The 19,740-nt window shown below is 36.3% G+C and overlaps 2 protein-coding genes and 1 non-coding gene across 3 annotated transcripts; all 3 read right to left on the reverse strand.

Annotated features, from left to right (window-relative positions):
• Nucleotides 1-737: 737 nt before the first annotated feature.
• Nucleotides 738-809, reverse strand: Trnae-cuc (transfer RNA glutamic acid (anticodon CUC)). The gene has a single exon. It is a non-coding gene; the product is annotated as a tRNA-Glu (tRNA).
• Nucleotides 810-1,215: 406 nt separating this feature from the next.
• On the reverse strand, nt 1,216-9,327 carry LOC134657700 (uncharacterized). The gene is made up of 7 exons (XM_063513263.1): nt 9,324-9,327; nt 8,144-8,314; nt 7,274-7,401; nt 5,345-5,428; nt 4,899-4,970; nt 2,419-2,464; nt 1,216-2,347 (listed from the first exon to the last, which is right to left on the reverse strand). The coding sequence occupies exons 1-7, from the start codon at nt 9,325-9,327 to the stop codon at nt 1,350-1,352; spliced, it is 1,503 nt and encodes a 500-aa protein (XP_063369333.1). The 3' UTR covers nt 1,216-1,349.
• Nucleotides 9,328-12,841: 3,514 nt separating this feature from the next.
• Nucleotides 12,842-14,761, reverse strand: LOC134657701 (uncharacterized). The gene is made up of 2 exons (XM_063513264.1): nt 14,083-14,761; nt 12,842-13,134 (listed from the first exon to the last, which is right to left on the reverse strand). Exons 1-2 carry the CDS (start codon nt 14,624-14,626, stop codon nt 12,842-12,844), a joined length of 837 nt encoding a protein of 278 aa, XP_063369334.1. The 5' UTR covers nt 14,627-14,761.
• Nucleotides 14,762-19,740: the final 4,979 nt, after the last annotated feature.

Genomic DNA, 19,740 nt, shown 5'->3' on the forward strand with positions numbered 1-19,740 from the left:
TTTCGTATTATTTGGGCCGTAGTTCCATCAAAAATCTTTAAAATCATATATCACGGATCACGGTTACTGGATGACGTGACGCTTGCGATTTATAAATTAATTAATTAATAATTAATGTAGACAAGTTGAATAAAGTAAGTGATCTTGGTAACTTTCCAAGCTTTTACTTCTTTAATAATTTATTAAATTAATATAATATGGTACAAAAACAAGGTCTTGCCGTAATGTACTTTGACTACTATTTCGTATGAATCTCTCTCAGTCTTTTTAAAGTTAGCTGGAAGAGAGCCATTAACGGGATAAGTTCGACTTTGTACACATTTACTGTATTCTCTGTGTTATGTGTATGTTTTGTGCAATAAATTGTTGACTACTACTACTACTCGACAACAATACATAATAAAAACAACATAATTAATCAAACTTAACAAATTTTGCAAACCAATTTTCGACCATGTGATGTTTATACTTTCATCACCAATCTAATTACTCTTGGGATAATTAATATTGTTTGCAGGTAAATAAAACAACTTATTATCTCTCCATACAGTGCCCCAGAAACATAGGGGAAGTACAGTCGGCATTCAAGCTTCAAACCAAAAATTAAATTTTTGAAGTAAAACTTACAAATATTAAATACATATTTATACCTTTCACAATATTTTTGTGCCTAGAATTTACTTTAATTTTGTCTGAGCCTCGGAACAAATTTGAAGTAAATAAAAAACAAAAAGCTATTCCGATACCGGGAATCGAACCCGAGCCTCCTGGGTGAGAGCCAGGTATCCTAGCCACTAGACCATATCGGATATATAATACTGTTTGAAATTATCATACTATTGAGGATGGAAGGAGGAGCACTAAATTAAAATAATAATAATAATATTGTTTCATCTTGGAACCGCTAAATGAGGTGAAAGTTAAACGAACAATGCTGTTTCTATTCGTTCCATCTTGAATCATCGTTAAGAACGTAGTGAGATAGCTGCCATTTATCTCAGTAGTTACTGACCAAATAGTTTCTCACGTATACGAAAGATGGCGCTGTAATCAAAGGATATAAGTGAAAAAAAAATATCGAGGCTTACCAATTTAATTGACTCGTATTAATAGATACTTACATGTCAACATAATAATAACTATGTATCTAACATAATAACGTCAACACGTAACATATTACTTAACATCATAATATTTTTTATAAGTAGTAATCATACAATAGTATCTACGCGCTCTTGTCTTGTTCACAAGTATCTATCTCAAAATATATTTGTTTATAAAAATATAAACGCTCTGAAGTCCGGTTCAACGATGTTTTCCAATACATAAAACTTCATCAAATAATATAGTCATTCCCACGGATTATCGTCTACCGTTTCGCTTACATTGTCTTTCATTTTTGTAAGCCTTTTCTTATGCATTCTACTTTCTACTGGCCCTTCTACTATTTCGCCTTTATTGAAATCCTCAGCCGTTATTATTGTTTTAACTTCTTCTGGCTTACCATCAGTTAAAACTTTAGGCTTCTTAGCTTTATGGATATACCTTAAAGGATAGTAAACGTACTTCACTCCATTTACAATTTTGTATTTTGGATAGTTGAGTTTGTTTTTATATCGCGACCCAAGAACTTGGTTTATCCAGTACTGGTAAGTATTTTGTAAGACATCTATTATTCCTCTCTTCTCCCTTGATTTTATAGTTCTTTTGATAACGTCATTGTTTAGGTTCTTTATTATTGAATACGGTTTTCCGTTAGAGTTATATCTTACTAACGGTGTAATGTACGATATGATTGGATCTTTTGTTTCTTTTTCTACGTTTTTCGTAGTAGATTGTCTTTGCAAGTTATCCCGCGTTCTTCTTATCCTTGGTGCACTATTCACGTCTAAAATTTCATCGTTTATATTATTTAGTGTTGAATATTTCTTTTCCTCTGCTTTATTATTATTATTCTCAGGTTCTTTGGATTCAAGTTCTGCATTTTCTATGATCTCTTGACTTTGAAAAACGTCGTTAGGCGTTTTTGTATCCATTGATTTCACGTTTGCATTTATAAACTGTTCGTTTTGATGATTTTCAGTCTTATTCTTTTGTAGTTGTCTTTCTAAGCCATTGACAATGTCTCTTCTTTCTCTTGATTGAACATTAGCTTTAATAACCTCGTCGTTTAAATTTTTAATCGTAAAATACGGTTTCTTTCCATTTGCATTGTTATTATATCTGACTAAAGGCGTGACGTAAGATATTATAGGTTCGTTTTTTTCGTTTTCGATGATGGACCTGCTTTGCCATTGTCCGTTTGCGTCGTAACCGCCGCCACCGCCGCCGCTGTAGTCTTGTCCACCTGGTCAAATTGGAACTTTTATTCTATAGCTTTTAGAGACTTGTGTGTATTGTGTTAGACTGGTATAATACCTGCTGGCATCCAAGCTCCGCCGCCGCCGCCTCCTGCTGCCCAACCCTGGGAAAAGTTGGGACATTTGATAAATATTTTAGCACATAATTCTCTATATTCCTTAGAAAAGATGTTTAGTTGTTTCTTGATAATACCATAAAATACCATAAAAATATAACCAAGGAAATGTATTGTAAAGTTAAGAGAATTCGGTTCTGTAAGTCATTGCCGAAAATTATTTTGCAGAATGTCATTTCGCAACCAATTTTTCGCATAATTTCATTATGACAAATGATCAAGTGGCAACTCAGCACAATAATTCGTATGATTTCCCAACCTAACAATTAGCAACTTTGTGTTTAAGCTAGCAAATTTATTTCGTAAGTCTAATACAAAACATATAATATACTTAGTTTTTATAGGTTAACATCGTGCGATGAAAAAAAGTCGGTTCTATTTGGTCGCAGTTAACCTAACCTTGTCCTTACCTAATCTTGACTCTGTCAAATGAATAGACGTTATTATATTAATAAATATAAGTATATCCAATTAAATAATTTGACGAATGTAATGTTCCAAATGTTATATGTCACAACTATAAGCTATTTAACAATAATTCTACCAAGTTAAATGTTATGATAATGGAAATTTGCCGAAAGTTGTTTGCCAAATTAAATCATCTGCGAAAATTTGGTTGGCAAGTGAAATTCGGCCAATAAAACTTCGGTGTATAGGCAGAACATTGATTTCTTTATCAATTTGTACCTTAATTGTCACATTGTGAAAGTCACTACCTATACCTTACATTATTATCACTGTGACAAGGTATGAAATGGCAAATGACCGTATCTAATCTAAAAGCCTAACGCCTCCTGCTAAGGTAACCTACCTGAAATAGTTATTTTCGATACAAGTGCGAAAAAGAGGAAATTCGAAACGAGTGGCGATAAATTAAAACACGACCGAATGGAGTGTTTTAAATCGACACGAGTTGCGAATTACCTATTCGCACGTGTATCGAACAACGTTTTACAGTACATATGGCACTTTAAAGTTTCGACATACGCACGAAAAGTGATATTTTACGCACTAGTACGGAAAAGTAGCCCCATATGTACTGTAAATGACATTTACAGTCCTACTCCCTTCACTCGTACTACCCCCTTCGTAGTACTCCCTTCGGTCGTGTTTTAATTTATCGCCACTCGTTTCGAATTTCCTCTTTTTCGCACTTGTATCGAAAATAACTATTTTGAAGTAATTTTTTTTTTCAATTCATTACAAATTCCTACAGAAACTAGCGCTCAGATTTCTTACTAACTCCTTCTTAAATAAAAATAATAAAGTTTCGACTACATTTCTGTTTACAAACGTTGCTCATGAATCATACCAGGCGTTACAATTAGGTAATAACTGGTTTGTTTGTTTCGATATACTTGAACCATCGCTAGATAGGTTCTTTATACCAGATTGAGTCCTTGAACCATCGCTAGGTAGTAGCAGTAGTAGTAGTATAATAGTATAACCCAGTGCATAATCAACAGCAGGTAGTACGTAGCAGGTAGTAGGTAGTAGGTACGTGGTATCAATAATATAATTATCTTTATGGTTATAAGTTATAAAGATAAAGTAATAACGATAAGCACAGATTGTTATACTATTAGTAACTATATTTATATTAGGTGGCTTTTGTATTTGACTAGGTATCTATAAAATAAACCTATCTACCTAGGTATCTATGTATTGGCATATAAGTACATATATTAACTGTGAGCTTAGATAACGTACGAATACGAGTACCTGATGACACTGGTCAGTAATTTTATTAAGCCGTTTGTATTGTGGACATTTGGACAGTCACCCGCAATAATTTATGTTAATTTTCGAAGGCTGCAAAATGTGACACGCTCTTATGGCTCTACAAAAAAGATCGTGTCGTGTCAGGCGGCCTAGCCAAGGTGACGATTGTTTGCGCTTCGCCATCGAATCGCTTGGTGTCTCTCTATCACTCTTCCATATTAGTGCGACAGTGACAGTTGTGTTTCGATCGCTACGGAGCGTAAGCGATTGGCACGTTGGCTACGCGGCCAGATACTTTTGGGCGTTTTTTTTTGTTGTCCCCTACACTTTTTTGTCAAATTTGGGATTTTTTATGTTATTTCTACTCAGAATCACGAGCTCTTTCTATCCTAATAGGAGAAAAAAAGTGTCCTAAGGGTTTTATTTCCATTCCGTCACCATTTTTCATAGACTTTGTATGGCGGTCGCGGAATGGAAAGATCGAAAAATGTATGGAAATTTTGGGACACTTTTTTTCTCCTATTAGGATAGAAAGAGCTCGTGATTCTGAGTGGAAATAACAGAAAAAACCCAAATTTGAAAAAAAAGTGTAGGGGCAACAAAAAAAAAACGCCCTTTTACGGCGTTCGTTGTGTAACTGTACAAGTACTTAAAATTATTATTTCATGTTATATAAAAAAAGTAATCTATGGCGTCTTACGTCACCACCCCCGCCGCCTCCTCCACCACCACCCCCTCCTTTCTTTTCTAGAATTTTCATTAATAACATCATCTGAAAAAAGAAAACATTAATTTCATCGTTATTACGTAAATAAGGCATTAAACTTGTAATTATTGCCGTGCCTTTGAACCGTTTTGACAATAACTTATAACGTATAATATCTAAGGACGGGCTAATGGGGCACTAAACATCGTACTAGTTCAGCGGTGCTACCCACGAATTCCAGCCAATCGTGCAGTCTAACGCGACTAGTTGCGACCAATAGCGCGCGTAATGCGAACTCGTCAACCAATCGCGCGCAACTCATCAACCAATCGCGTTGTAGCGATTTCACACCGCTGTACTGGCCCCTGTTATGCCTCATTATTATTGCCCGTAAAGCCAGTCCCTATATATCTATGTCAATGAATTAAAACGATACTCGCCTTTGACATCATAAAGGTCATCATGCTGAACATCATGCCCTTGAACGACATCATCCCCATCATACCCATCATTGCCGGGATCATCTGGAAGGAAACATCATCAAAAACAATGGTGTTTAAAAACTACGAGTATATCGCCTAGCACATCCCACAGACTTCGCTGGTTCGGGCACCTATTGAGAATGGGAGTGGGAGCGAGCTGCCAAGAGGGCGTACCTGGGAAGCAGGGATGTTGCGGATGCCGATTTTTTGACATCCGCGGATGCGGATGCGGATGCGGATTTTTAAAGGCTCACATCCGCGGATGCGGATGCGGATGCGGATGCCAAGATAGGTACATAAAATACGTCAAATATTACATTTTAGTCATTTTTATTTCAAAAAACCGGCCAAGTGCGAATCGGACTCGCGTTCCCAGGGTTCCGTACATTAAGTCCCACTCACGCTTGACTGCTAATTTCTAATAGGGTTTTATGGCTAATGACTAAATTACCTAGCAGTCTAGCACTTACGCCGATGCTAAGACGTTCCTGTACCGAACTGTTCCACATCCGCATCCGCATGAAATCCGCATCGATTTTATGCGGATGCGGATGTTGAAAATAATGCGGAAGTTCCGCGGTTGCGGATGCGGATGCGGATATTCGCAACATCCCTGCTGGGAAGACCGACTGGTGGCCGCCCGGTAGGTCGGCCCAGATACCGCTGGGGAGACAGTGTGGAAGCGGATCTGCGTCAGCTTCAAGCCGATAATTGGCAGGAAACGGAGCAGGATCGGGAAAAATGGCGTGCTCTCGTTTCGGAGGCCAAGATCCTCTTTGGGTCGCTGAGCCGTAATAGTTAGTTATATCGCCTAGCAGAGAATAGACAGTTATTTAGGAATCAATTACATGAACCCAACGCATTATCAAAATAAATAGTATTAATAAGTCGTTTTAGGTATTTATTCTTTTATATTATTGTACACTAACATTGATGTAGCTAGTTAAGTTATATTTTTGTACTAAGTAACACTACATGTATGGGATTTGTGCCTGAAATAGGTAAATAATTTCAATTTTTAATGTTTTACGTCAATTACTCTGAAAATATACTTTTGTGTGGCTACCACCAGTTTGGCACTGACATAAACGCCATCGAGAACGTAATTTACTTTCTATGCATCTCGCTCGTACTCGCATATTAGTGCAAACGAGATGTATAGAAAGTAAATTACGTTCTCGAAAGCGTATATGTCAGTTTTGACACTGTCAGTGACTCATGGTACGGGGTCTATTAAAATTTTACCTATGAAGTCACTCGGGTAACTCACCCTTTATAATTTTTGTTCATATTGATGTGTATTCTAATGGGGACTATGCTAGCAATATCTAATACCTTTAAACGAGCAATTCTTGTATAATATATACAAGGTGTCCCAAGAAGTAGTGATATACTGAAGCTGGGAGGTAGAGGACTTAGAGCGCTATCTGAATCACCCCCATGTATGTTCCGCGATTTTTCGTATTTTCGGAGTTATGATTTTTTTTTAATTTTTCACCTATCGCCGAGTACGATGAGATTTTTATTTATGGTGACGTGAATTATTGCGGTAGATGCTTGATTTTTTTTTGTGTGCTAAGCTGATAGGTAGATAGGCCAATTCAGTATGGTAACATTTACTATCGTTAGATCTTATAATGGAATTAAAAAAAAAAATTAATGCCACTGGGTAATTTTATCTTTCTTGGCATTACATTTTTTTTTATTCCATTCAAAGATCTAACGATAGTAAATGTTACCATACTGAATTGGCCTATCTATCAGCTTAGCACACAAAAAAAATCAAGCATCTTTTTTGATCACCAGAAATTAAATTTTTGCCAAAAACTTATTTAGAGCAAAGCTCGGTCTCCCATCAGATATTATTGTAATTGGGATCTATCTTACCATCATCATCTTCATCTTCATACACATCATCGCCATCATCATCATTTTCTTCTTGCCGTCATCGTGACCCCCTCCACCCCCACCCCCACCCCCTCCTTTACGTTTCTTTCTACCCACGAATTCGTCAACTGAAACATAAGAATAATAACCCACTAGCTTTTGCCTGCGACTTCGTCTGCGTGGAGTTAGTAATTTGGGTAGCTTATTTTTACCCAATCTGCTTTTTAACGATTCCCCATACAAACTTCCACCCCCCTTTTTACCCCCTTAAAGGGTGATTTTTGGGATAAAAACTACCCTATGTCCTTCTCAGATCTCGGAGACCTCTATGACGTAGATACCTAAAAATTTGAACCAGTTATATCTATAGAGCCAAGTACTTAATAAGATTTTCACTAGTCTGCTCACGCAAACATAATCTATTTCCCGTGTTAATTTTTTCATGGCATTTGCCCTTGATTAGAAATTTAGAGAAGTGTAACAATTTAATACGATAAATTGTACTGACGACAAAAAAATATCCAACGATGGTTTGAAACCTCCATATAATTATGATAACTAATCTTTCCATATAACGAGAACCTAACTCGTACTCTGTTCTAGATATTACCATAGAGAAAACAATACATAGATCGCTCACTCCATACATCAGTTTTGGTACCAAAAAGACTATTAATTTCAGTGTCTACATCTAGCATCGAGTACTTGACAATAGATGTAGCAGTAGGTACTGATAGTTTTGCTACTCGATGCTAGATGTAGACACTGAAATTAATAGTCTTTTTGGTACCAAAACTGATGTGTGGAGTGAGCACTCTTGTCTTACTAAATTTCTCTATGATATTACTATAACGAGTGAAAATAACTTACCAGTGTGTGACATAGCTATGTCTTTTCCCAACGCCTTGAAACGCAGTATGTGGTTGTCGAAGAAGTTATTGACAGCATTATCGATATCCAAAGACAATCCTTCCGAGTTACTTCGTATATCTGGATCCTCGATGGTGTTATGATCAATTTCGGTTATGTTGTTTATTTTAACTGCAAGTAGTTATGTAGTATCCAAATTCTTAAGTTTATCCAAATAATTAAAACAGTTTCATCATCATCATCATAACTTAAGAGCTGTGCTCTTATCGGTGGAGTACGAGTAATCGCAATTCATTTCAATAATTAAAACAGTAAAAAAAAAAATTAAAGTACCTATAATTGTAAATAATGTAGGTAGCTGATAATAGGTAGATGACTCCTAAACTTGGAATCACTGAAAACAATAATTGTATTTGAAATTATTGTTTTCAGTGATTCCTATAGTTTCTATTTTAGGCCCGATTTAGACATTGATTACCTAGTGATAAGTGCTACCAAACGCAAGTAGCTAATGTAATGAACTCTCATTTATTTAATAGGTTTTAAATAATGTGCAAATCGGGCCTTAGTTACTAAAATAATAGGAGAACTGTAAATTTAAGCACTTACCAAATTTAACATAATCTCCTATCACCGAAACTTCGGTCAAATTGTTCAACGCTCTTAAATACAAAAGCGTTTTCTTCTGTAAGCAAGAATACGATAAATATATAAAACATTCCGTATATACACCTTTGAAAGCATCAGCCGAATTATCAATTTCAACACTAATAATGTCACTATTATTGGCTACGTCATTTTTTATTATATTTGCATTAACTATAGCAAGAGTCGCAGTTAAAATCACTATGAAAGCCATCCCGTAAGGCCATAAGAAAACAAATGAAAAACAAAACAGTGGGTTAGCGTTATTTATTTACGTTTCTTCAATGGGATTTTAGGTCAAATGTCAAGGTATGTGGGTGAAAACATGTCATTTAGTCTTCAAGTAATACGTCATTTTGCGGTTGCCTAAGGGTAGGAGTTAGCGACAACCACGGAGTTTTGTGCGATATTGGATTTTGCGATATAAGCCTTGTTATGAAGGTGATAGGGTCTTGTTTGTTTCTTTGTTGTGTTAACTATGTGTCAATTGAATGTTAGATGGATGATGTTATAGAGCTATGATTCTAAGAAGTACCCATCCTACTGTTTACCCTGATTGCTTTCAGTTTGGGTTCTACTTTCTAGTTTTTTTGGAATGAGGGTGCTTTTCAAATGTAACGTATGAATTGTCATCAATATGCTTTACAAAGAGGGTGCGTTGTTTTAAGGTCGGCAACGCGCATGTAACACCTCAGGAGTTACAGGCGTCTATACGCTACAGTGACTGCTTACTATCAGGCATCAGGCAGGTCGTATGCTTGTACCGACGACGTATTAAAAAATTGTTCCTATTACCAACAAAGTAGCTTTTTGACTCTGGCAAAGGCTCTAAAAGCCTTTCGTACATCTAAAATAGGGAATAAATCTGCGTAGGGGGCGCCACTTCCATAATCCGTCACAATCTAAGAGTCTACCGTAAACGAGAGAGTCGAAATCTTGTTATCTAACCTCTCTATCACTCTTGCATAATTATTCGAGCGATGAAGAGGCAGATAGCCGAGTTTCGATTTTCGTGTGTCCCGGTAGACCCTTTCTAAACAAACCGCCATGATGTATCAATGTCATATTTTATTGTCTGTGAAAACTTGTCAAAAAACAGTTTAAGACACAGTATGTATAAGTTACTCTATGGTTTACGATGGGTGCTAGTGCTGCACTCAAGCGGCAGAACATTGCAGTAATACCCCCTATTGTTTTGTAGACAATTCTAGATGTTTATAACTCATGTGAACCGCAACTCGTGAATGAAATCTGCAAGTATCATAAATGATAAGAAAGAAGACTAACTGATTGATAATAACCTTGTGGTTAAAACGTACAGTCGACGTCAAATATATATATATACTTATAGTCTGTGCGGAAAGAGAAGAGTCGTGAAATATATGGGATCCAATACATTCTATGACTCTTGTCTTTCCGCACAGACTCGTCACAATTGTCGCCTTATTACGAGGGCTGTTTGATAAGTACCCGTTTATGAAAAAAATAATCAGTTGTTTTTGTTTATATGCATTTATTTTTCTTCATAGTCTCCTTTTAACTCTATACACTTGTTCCACCTATATTCAAGCTTCAATAAACCATCCAAAAAGTATGATTTCGGAAAGTCATTAAAATAGGCCTCTGTGGCGGCAATGACTTCGTCATTTGATCCAAATCGCTTACCACCGAGCCATTTTTTCAGGTTGGGAAACAAAAATAAATCGCATGGGGTCAAATCTGGAGAATACGGGGGGTAAGGCAATAGGGCGTACCGTAATTGTGTTAATTTAGCCATCACAACTCTAGACGAATGAGCTGGTGCGTTGTCGTGATGAGACAGTACTTTTTTATTTTTTAAATGGGGTCGTTTGTCCTTCAACCCAGCGTCAAATTCATCCAATAAATTGGCATAGTACTGCCCTGTTATCGTTTTCCCCTTTTCTAAGAACTCAATATGTATCGGTCGCCATGACCTTTCCAGCCGATGGAACGATTTTTGCTATCTTTCGCGCAGGTTCACCCGGTAAAATCCACTGCTTCGACTGCCCTTTCATTTCCGGGGGGTAGTGGTGACCCACGTTTCGTCTACGATCACGAAACGACGCAGAAACTCCTTCGGGTTACGTTTGAACACGGCCAAACACTGCTCCGAAGTAGTCAGTCGGTTCCGTTTTTGCTCCTCCGTGAGTAAACGCGGCACCCACCTCGCCGATACTGTCTTCATACCCAATTTTTCTTCTAATATGTTTTGTACCCGCTCGATTGGAACATTTACAGCATCAACGATTTGTCGAAGTTCAATTCGGCGGTCGGCTAAAACGATATTTTCAATTTTCTTAACCATATCGTCTGTAGTCACCTCAATTGGGCGGCCTGGGCGATCCTCATCAAAGACGGTTGTTCTCCCCCGCTTAAACTCGTTAAACCAGTATCTGACGGTTGTCATAGAAGGAGCACATTCATGGTAAACCGCTTGCATTCTTACTTTTATTTCATCACATGTTTTTCCTTCCAAAAACAAGAATCTAATTACAGACCGATACTGCTCTTTCTCCATTTTCACAATTTTAAGTTCACGCTTTCACTGAATCGCTGTCAAATGAGAAAAAAACAAAAGAATGCTGTTTTTTTTTTAAATTTTCCCACCTCTGAAAAATGGCTTAAAACGATTGTATACATATTTTCGGCCCGTGATATTAATACATTTGGAAAACGGGTACTTATCAAACAGCCCTCGTACAAGGAGTTTATTTTGGTTTAGACTAACTATAAATTATTATTCGTGTTGCGGACTTCTTACTGAAACCTACATTTTTACTCTTTACCTATATTCATGATTTTGACGTTGCCTTGGTGATAGAATAAATAAACATGTCAATGTGGAAAAACAGAGCTTTTAATTTGAGAAAGGATATTGAAGATATTATATAAATAGAATCCGCCAAAATTAGTACCTATTTGTGTTACCGGGCGTCGGTAACAATTCGAATATAGCTTATTTAAATTAGATTTTTATAAGTAATCGCTGTTTTTTTTTGGTTAGAAGTTTCAAGTTTTGCTTGCCAAATGCTTTTGTTTTACTAGTAGTCGTTTTCAAAACAATTCTAAGGACCCTAAACTAGGTAAGGATGGTAAGAAAAAAAAATAGGTACTTTTATTTATTTAACGAAGTAAAACAACAATATTGCAAAACAAATCATTTATTAATAAGAAAATAAAATATATGAAATAAATATTTCTTATTATAACAATAATAAAGAAAAGATTTTTTGGTACAAGGAGAAATGCATAATTATCACATGGTTACAAAAAATATTCTAAAAATAATAATATATCACAGTTATATATACCGCTTATAATATGACATAAATAAAATAATACACATTATAAATATGGAATAGATACTGTATGTGTATATTATGTATACCTATATATTACAAGAGTAAAAAATAATATAATAATTTAGACATAAGTAGGTACATATTATCTACATAAGTAATGCATAAACATACATAAATGGCAGAAAATTTAAGAAAATAAATAATACTAAAAAGTAAAATTATAATATATATAATTTATAGTCTTACTACATATTTAATAAAACGTGGTGTAGGTATTTCTACGGTGGGAAAAAGAAGAAAAATATTATGAAAACCGAAATAAATAAAACTTTAACACACCCAACGTACCTGCAATAAATAAACAATTCACAACAAATAAAATAAATACTTAACTAATCAATAAATTACTAAAAGCTAAGAAATATTTGGCATGCATTCAACTCAAACACAGTTAAGTGCCAATTCCAAATGACAAAACCGTTTTTCGAAATCAATATAAATAGTTTTTTCAACATACCACTTAAAACCTAGACCTGTATTTGACTTTAACCAATAAGAAATGTAACGAGCGTGACACTAGATTTACGAGCTAGTACTGGAGGTCCCATACGGCATATAGCTGCTATAGGCATCAGGTTCCGAGTGTGACACTAGATTTACGAGCTAGTACTGGAGGTCCCATACGGCATATAGCTGCTATAAGCATCAGGTTCCGAGTGTGACACTATATTTACGAGCTAGTACTGGAGGTCCCATACGGCATATAGCTGCTATAAGCATCAGGTTCATATGCCCTTCTGTATCCGCCGTGATGTCCGTGTTCATGTTCGTGATGTTCCTCGTGACTATGCGAGTGATGATGGGAGACCTCAGGTTTCGCGTGGATCTCGTACGTAGTCTTGCCTCCTCCGCCGTGCCCCTTGAGGCCTACTAGGGCCGATAGGAGGAGGGACATTAGGGCAGCCATGAGAGCTTTGCCAGCTAGTAGGGCCAGGGCACCAAGAGCTGCTGCTGCTAAAGCTCCTGTAGAAAAGAAAATAGAGATAGGAAGCGCCATCGACAGTAAGGTCCCTTTTCATAGATAACGTCACATATAAGTAAAATTACACCTATTCTGCCTACTCCATAGATAAAGTGTTATTCTATGGAACTATGTAAACAAACCGCCATATTGATATTGTCTCTGAACGATGAATTTATTAGTGACTTTTGTCACAGAATAAATAATAGTACTAGGTACAGAAGATTCACTCTCTAACAAAACGCTTACGATAGATATGACCGCTAGGTGGCGCAAGCGCCACGCGCGGTCTATGGCTAGCCACCAAAATTGGTGTGGGACGGATGTACTTGTAGGTACTTGTTGCGACGCGACGAAATCGCGGAGTGAGCCACGCCTGCTTTTGTTTACATAGCAAGTTCCATAGAATGATACTTTACATATTATGTATATGTCTGTAGGTGTAATGAATAATACGATAAACACAAATAAATGTAAAATTATCCCATCAGGAATTTTATGAACACAAGTATTACTCGTATTTTTTCTAAAGTAGGTATAGAATTCAATATACGCGATATAATCCGTTTTAATCGTTTTATTTGATAGAATACTTACCATGTAAATCAAAATACATATGCTCAAGGATTTACAGGGTTATCTCATGATAAGTTTTCTAAGTGTAAAATGATTTGATTAATTGATTAATTGAAAAATATTTTATAATATTGTTACATAATATATTACAAATTAATGTTGGCATGTTGGCTTTATATATTAGCACATTTACATCTCTGACCATCTTTGATTAGTATATTCATATAAAATGATCATATTGTTACTGAAAATGGTAAAGAAATAAAAAAATAAGCAAATATTATCCGACAATCTTTCTTACATAATTCTATGGGTATGTTGAGATTGGGATGACCCAAAATCCAATTACATGAGTATTTTGATTATATCCATACCTTTCATCATCATAGCGGCCGCCAGCAATCCACCGCCGCCTTTGCCACCGCCGAGTCCACCACCGCCACCGCTTTTCCTCCCAACAGAAGCCGGATCCCCTTTAGACATACTCATAGCTTCTTCAGAAGTCTCTGGATCCAACAGCCTGTACTTCAAAGAATGCCCATCCAAATAGTCTTGGAGACGATGCAACAGGAACCTGTTTAATTTCTCTTCAGGCTTCCCAGGGAACTGCCTGGCTAATTCCGCTGCTAATTCCTCAGGAGTCGATGAGTTTATAGTTCTATTTTCCTTCACAATACTTAACCCTGGTAGAAGAGAAAGCTCATCGCGAGAGCTTAGATCCTCTATAAACGATAGCACATGAACTTTCAAACATTTAGCACTTAGACTGCTATTACAGTCTTTATGCAAAAATCTTCCAGCTCTTTCCGATATATTTTTCGGCAGTTCGGATATCGTATTCGATTCGGTTCCATCTATAACAGCTTTTGATAGATGCACGCACACAACAACAGTCACAAGTACACTTTTCACGAACATTTTGTCACTGACACACTGTTCTATGTCGCTCTACAGGTTTGTAGTCATATCGTTGAATGGCGCCATTCAACTGATGCTTGAACTGCACCGTCCAATTTGTTTTATACTGACTGCCGGGTACAAAAAGTAAGAAAAACCGTCAGAAAACGTAAAAGAGCAAAATTGATCGAGTCATTGTTCGGCAGCGCGATTACTTTCGACCGGTTCGTAAATAAATAGTAAAAGGTATCGACATCGGAAATGGTAAAAAGTTTAGATTGCTCAATCATTTCATGCTTTCTTAATCTAATTAAGGACTGTGTTTAACCTTACTGAGAGGTGTGTCCGTTGTCAATACATCACTGTTGGGGTTACAGGCGTTTAGCCTTTTATAGTGTCAGTCAGGTAGTTAAAAATCGTGGGTTCAAATCGGATTGTGCTCGATACACAAAACGCTGCAAATGGTGTAAAAGGTATGAAAATTGGTACGATTGATCTTTACGACATTTGAAACAATGTGTGTAAAATTGAAAAATTAAAAAAAAAAACTAAGTGTCAAAATTTTCAAAATTGCTTTATTAGGATTAGATAATTGAGGATATTGATATTACCTATAATTTCAAGTATATTTTACAAAAAAATATTGAACGGTATTGTATCTGGAGAAGCCCAAACTAAGTATATTTTGAAAATTATTTTTACTATAATAAAAAAAAATGACTGAAGTGATGTGTTATATTTTTTAGAATCGGCTCAGAAAGCCCTTTCGTTTAATACCACGCACGATAGGTTTCTGAACAAAAATTTTTATTCGATACAAAAAAAAATTACGCAAAACTCCTCTCATTTTTTTTATTTGTTGGTACTTCGGGTCAAATTGTTTCAAATGTTCTAAAGATCAATCTTACCGATTTTCATACCTTTAACATCATTTGCAGCATTTTACTGAATTTCTCGGTGTACCGCCAGCGTTATTAAAGCAGGCCTGTAGGCTACCCAAGTAGAGAACAAAACAAATTATTTTTATGATAGGTATATTTATATGTATATAAATTATAAACTGAAATAGATATTATACCCAAAGAAAAAGTGACCAACTGTCCGATTCGAACTTTAAGATACGTCGATTAATAGATCTAGAAACGATATGGATAAGATGTGTCAGTGTCAAAAGTGACGTTTTTGTTTGAAGAAACGTTACATTTGACACTGGCATTTATCTAATCCATATTGTTTCTAGACGTATCTTAAAGTTCGAATTAGAGCCCGTACCATGAGTCACTGACAATGTCAAAACTGACATAAACGCCATCGAGAACGTAATTTACTTTCTATACATCTCGTTCGTACTAATATGCGAGTACGAGCGAGATGTATAGAAAGTAAATTACGTTCTCGATGGCGTTTATGTCAGTGCCAAACTGATGGTAGCCGTACAGGCCACAAGTCCACCGGTGGCCGAGGCAGGAATCGAACTCGAGTCTTCCCCTCCGTCGCGCGTCGTTTAGCCGCGTAAGCTATAGACGCGGGTTCGATTCCCGTCACCGCCACACCAGTGGACTTGGTCACTTTTTCTTTGGTGTATCATAATATCTATTTTAGTTTATAGGCTACATTTACTACTTTCCATCAGGCGGGATGTATGCTTCATGCTCATGGCGTTCGTCAAAAGAAAGATATTAAGTCCGCCATTTGTACAATTTTGATATCGTGCAATAAAGTTTAAATAAACAAATAAAATTGAGCATACTTAGTATTTGAAAGATATTGAAATATACAGAGGTACTTCTGATTGCTCCTGTTAGTGAAAGACTTAAGCAAAATTCAAATTAGTCAATATTATTATCTTAATTAATATTCATATTTTCTGCACATTATTTTAATTTAGATTTAAGACAACCTACAAACATTAATAATAATAAAAACATAATAATTAAAACTAATAATTAAACTAAAAAACGTCTAATATGCGCCTCCACCCTGCATCGTACCCGGCTCAAAAGTCCCCATGATGCCTGCAGCGTTTCCTCGCTGCACTGCAATGGAGATCTGTTGAACCAGGTACGACCCAGAGCGGGAGTCGCAACCCCTCTCCCGTAGACAACCTATATTTATTAGAGTAATGATATGTTTAAAATTGAAATCATTTCTACATATGTACATATGTTTTTTGCATGCCTGTTGGTCAAATATAGCGACACCACTTGTTGTAAGATTACCATTACTGTATGTACTACCTATATTTGCAAATAAAACATTTTAAATTTGAATAATAATAAAATTTTAGCCCAATTGTACTTGCGAGCCCGCAACGGCCGCAACCCGATACATAAAGAATGAAATGATATAATGTCGATATACATCAGGTGATATTTGATCTCGATAAAAAAGAAACGTTACTTTCATCTTCATTAGTGCATGTATGTTGTGTCTTTTTATTTTATTCGGGCAATCACTTCCGTTAGTATACAGTCGCCATCAGATATATCAGAGTGGCCAAGCCGCTCACAAATGTCTGAACACGCCTCTATTGTCAAGGAGTTAAAGTGCTTCACATGTCTTTGAGCACCTGTACTTATACATTCACACGTTCACATTAGAACAAGATTATAATCCTCACCACTTAGATGGTAGGAAATCCGTAGGCCTGAGATACACTTGTAAGTTTTATTTACGTAAGTAGGGACAGAGCTATTTGTTAGAATGAAATACGATATTCATCTCTCATTCTGTAGTATAGCTGTGTCCCTACTTACGTAAGTAAAACTTACAAATGTATCTTGGGCCTTAGAAATATGCACAGTGCGCCTGCTTCTGCCTTGGCTGTGGAATTAACTGTCGCTAACTATGTTTCCGGACCGGTACGAACTTCAAAGTTCAAACTTTCAAAAAGAAAAGAGCGTACTTCCATCTTAAAGACGACTCTGGCCTAGTGGGTAGTGACCCTGCCTGTGATGCCGCGGTCCTGGGTTCGAATCCCGGTAAGGGTATTTATTTGTGTGATGAGCACAGATATTCGTTCCTGTCCTGAGTTTTGGGTGTTTTCTATGTATTTGTTATTATATATATCGTTGTCTGAGAGACAACACAAGCCTTCTTGAGCTTACTGTGGGACTTAGTCAATGAGTAAGAAAGTTCTATAATATTTATTTATTAAAAAAAGGGTATCATACTTGCAGCCTCTTTGGTGTACATTGCAGGTTTCCATAGGCGACAGTATGAATTCATGAGCCAATGACTTATGCGCACGATATAAAGTAAATAAAATTACCTAAAGAAAACTTGAAGGAACTTTTTGTTCATCTTGCAATTGGTGGTTTAACTTGCTATCGGTACGCAAATAGAATAGGTACTAATTTCAAATCTCGCTGTCATTACGTGATTTTTCATTTCTAATGCTCTGAAAGAGGGTCATTGTTTATCTACAAGGTGTGCAGATATAGCAGATATAGATACGTTTCTGCACTAGAGCATTTTACGTTCCAAGTACGACTATATATTTTTTTGTGATAAGCAGTGAAATTTGGGTTTAAATGGATTTGTTATACAATTTCCATTCTGATATTTAACTCCCCATTCCATTAATAACGATACTTTTGCCTAAATTGTTAATTGAAAGTGCCCTCAAGGTTTAGTATAAAAAATTCTACTTCATGTTTTTAAAGAAACACATGAATTTTACTTTCCTCGTATTCGAAATAAAAAGTAGAGTGTTTAACTCGGGTGAAAGGCATCATTTCAGCCTCGGACTAACTACCTCGGCAGAAATGAGTGCCTTTCATCCCTTGGTTAACAATCTACTATTGTTGTACTCATAGGTAATTTTAAAACTGAAACGAGACTTAATTCCGTGCACTTGCGTTTATTATTTTGGTCTGCAGGCGTAGCCAACATGCCAATAGTACGTTCCGTAGCGAACGAAACGCACGTGGCACTGTCGCAATAATATGGAAGACGAGAGAGAGAGAGATGACTACCTAATACCTACGCTACGCCACGGAAGCGTTAACGATTGAATCCCGTTTCGATTATAAAATTATAATTCATTTTGTTTTTGTTAAACGATTGAATTTTTTTTTAATAGATACTTAGGTACGTGTTTTTAGGGTTCCGTAGCCAAATGGCAAAAAACGGAACCCTTATAGATTCGTCATGTCTGTCTGTCCGTCTGTCTGTCCGTCTGTCTGTCCGTCTGTCTGTCCGTCCGTATGTCACAGCCACTTTTCTCCGAAACTATAAGAAGTATACTGTTGAAACTTGGTAAGTAGATGTATTCTGTGAACCGCATTAAGATTTTCACACAAAAATAGAAAAAAAAAAACAATAAATTTTTGGGGTTCCCCATACTTCGAACTGAAACTCAAAATTTTTTTTTTCATCAAACCCATACGTGTGGGGTATCTATGGATAGGTCTTCAAAAATGATATTAAGTTTTCTAATATCATTTTATTCTAAACTGAATAGTTTGCGCGAGAGACACTTCCAAAGTGGTAAAATGTTTGCCCCCCCCCCCCCCCCCTAACTTCTAAAATAAGAGAATGATAAAACTAAAAAAAATATATGATGTACATTACCATGTAAACTTCCACCGAAAATTGGTTTGAACGAGATCTAGCAAGTAGTTTTTTTTTATAACGCGTTAAATCGCCTAAATACGGAACCCTTCATGGGCGAGTCCGACTCGCACTTGGCCGCTTTTTTTAAGAAAAATGTGCCTTAATTAGTTTGTTTATCGTATTATCGGACCAGGATGTACAGTCACCAGCATAAATAAATGACTATGGGCAGCCGTGCAAAAATATCTGATGCTCCATTGGAGGCATAAGTATATGACGACACTACCTCGGTAAAAATATGTGATCCTTTGTGACCAGCAAAAATATCGTTAGTCCGTATCCGCATAAATATCGGATCGGGTCGCTTAAAAATATTTGATTACTCATAAAATTCAAAATTATGTGATTACTCTCATCTGGAATAAATATCTCTCCACTGTAAAAGCAAATACATCGGATGGACGACAGACCGCCTATTTATCTGACACGTTGGAAAATCACAAATATGTTATCGACCTTTAAAAACGAACCATACATGTTTAGTATAGAGCCGTAAATTGTATAAAGTGATTTGACAA

This window comes from Cydia amplana, chromosome 20, assembly GCF_948474715.1.
Source record: "Cydia amplana chromosome 20, ilCydAmpl1.1, whole genome shotgun sequence".
NCBI lineage: Eukaryota > Metazoa > Arthropoda > Insecta > Lepidoptera > Tortricidae > Cydia > Cydia amplana.

Bases quoted from the DNA above. Each gene is read 5' to 3' on its own strand.
- LOC134657701 (XM_063513264.1), bottom strand. From the start codon at position 14,626: ATGTTCGTGAAAAGTGTACTTGTGACTGTTGTTGTGTGCGTGCATCTA. The intron at 13,135-14,082 runs GTATGGATATAA...TCTTTTCTACAG, and splicing joins GGCCGCTATGATGATGAAAG to GAGCTTTAGCAGCAGCAGCT.
- LOC134657700 (XM_063513263.1), bottom strand. The intron at 5,429-7,273 runs GTAAGATAGATC...GTTTCCTTCCAG, and splicing joins TGAAGATGAAGATGATGATG to ATGATCCCGGCAATGATGGG. The intron at 2,348-2,418 runs GTATTATACCAG...CAATTTGACCAG, and splicing joins CGGAGCTTGGATGCCAGCAG to GTGGACAAGACTACAGCGGC.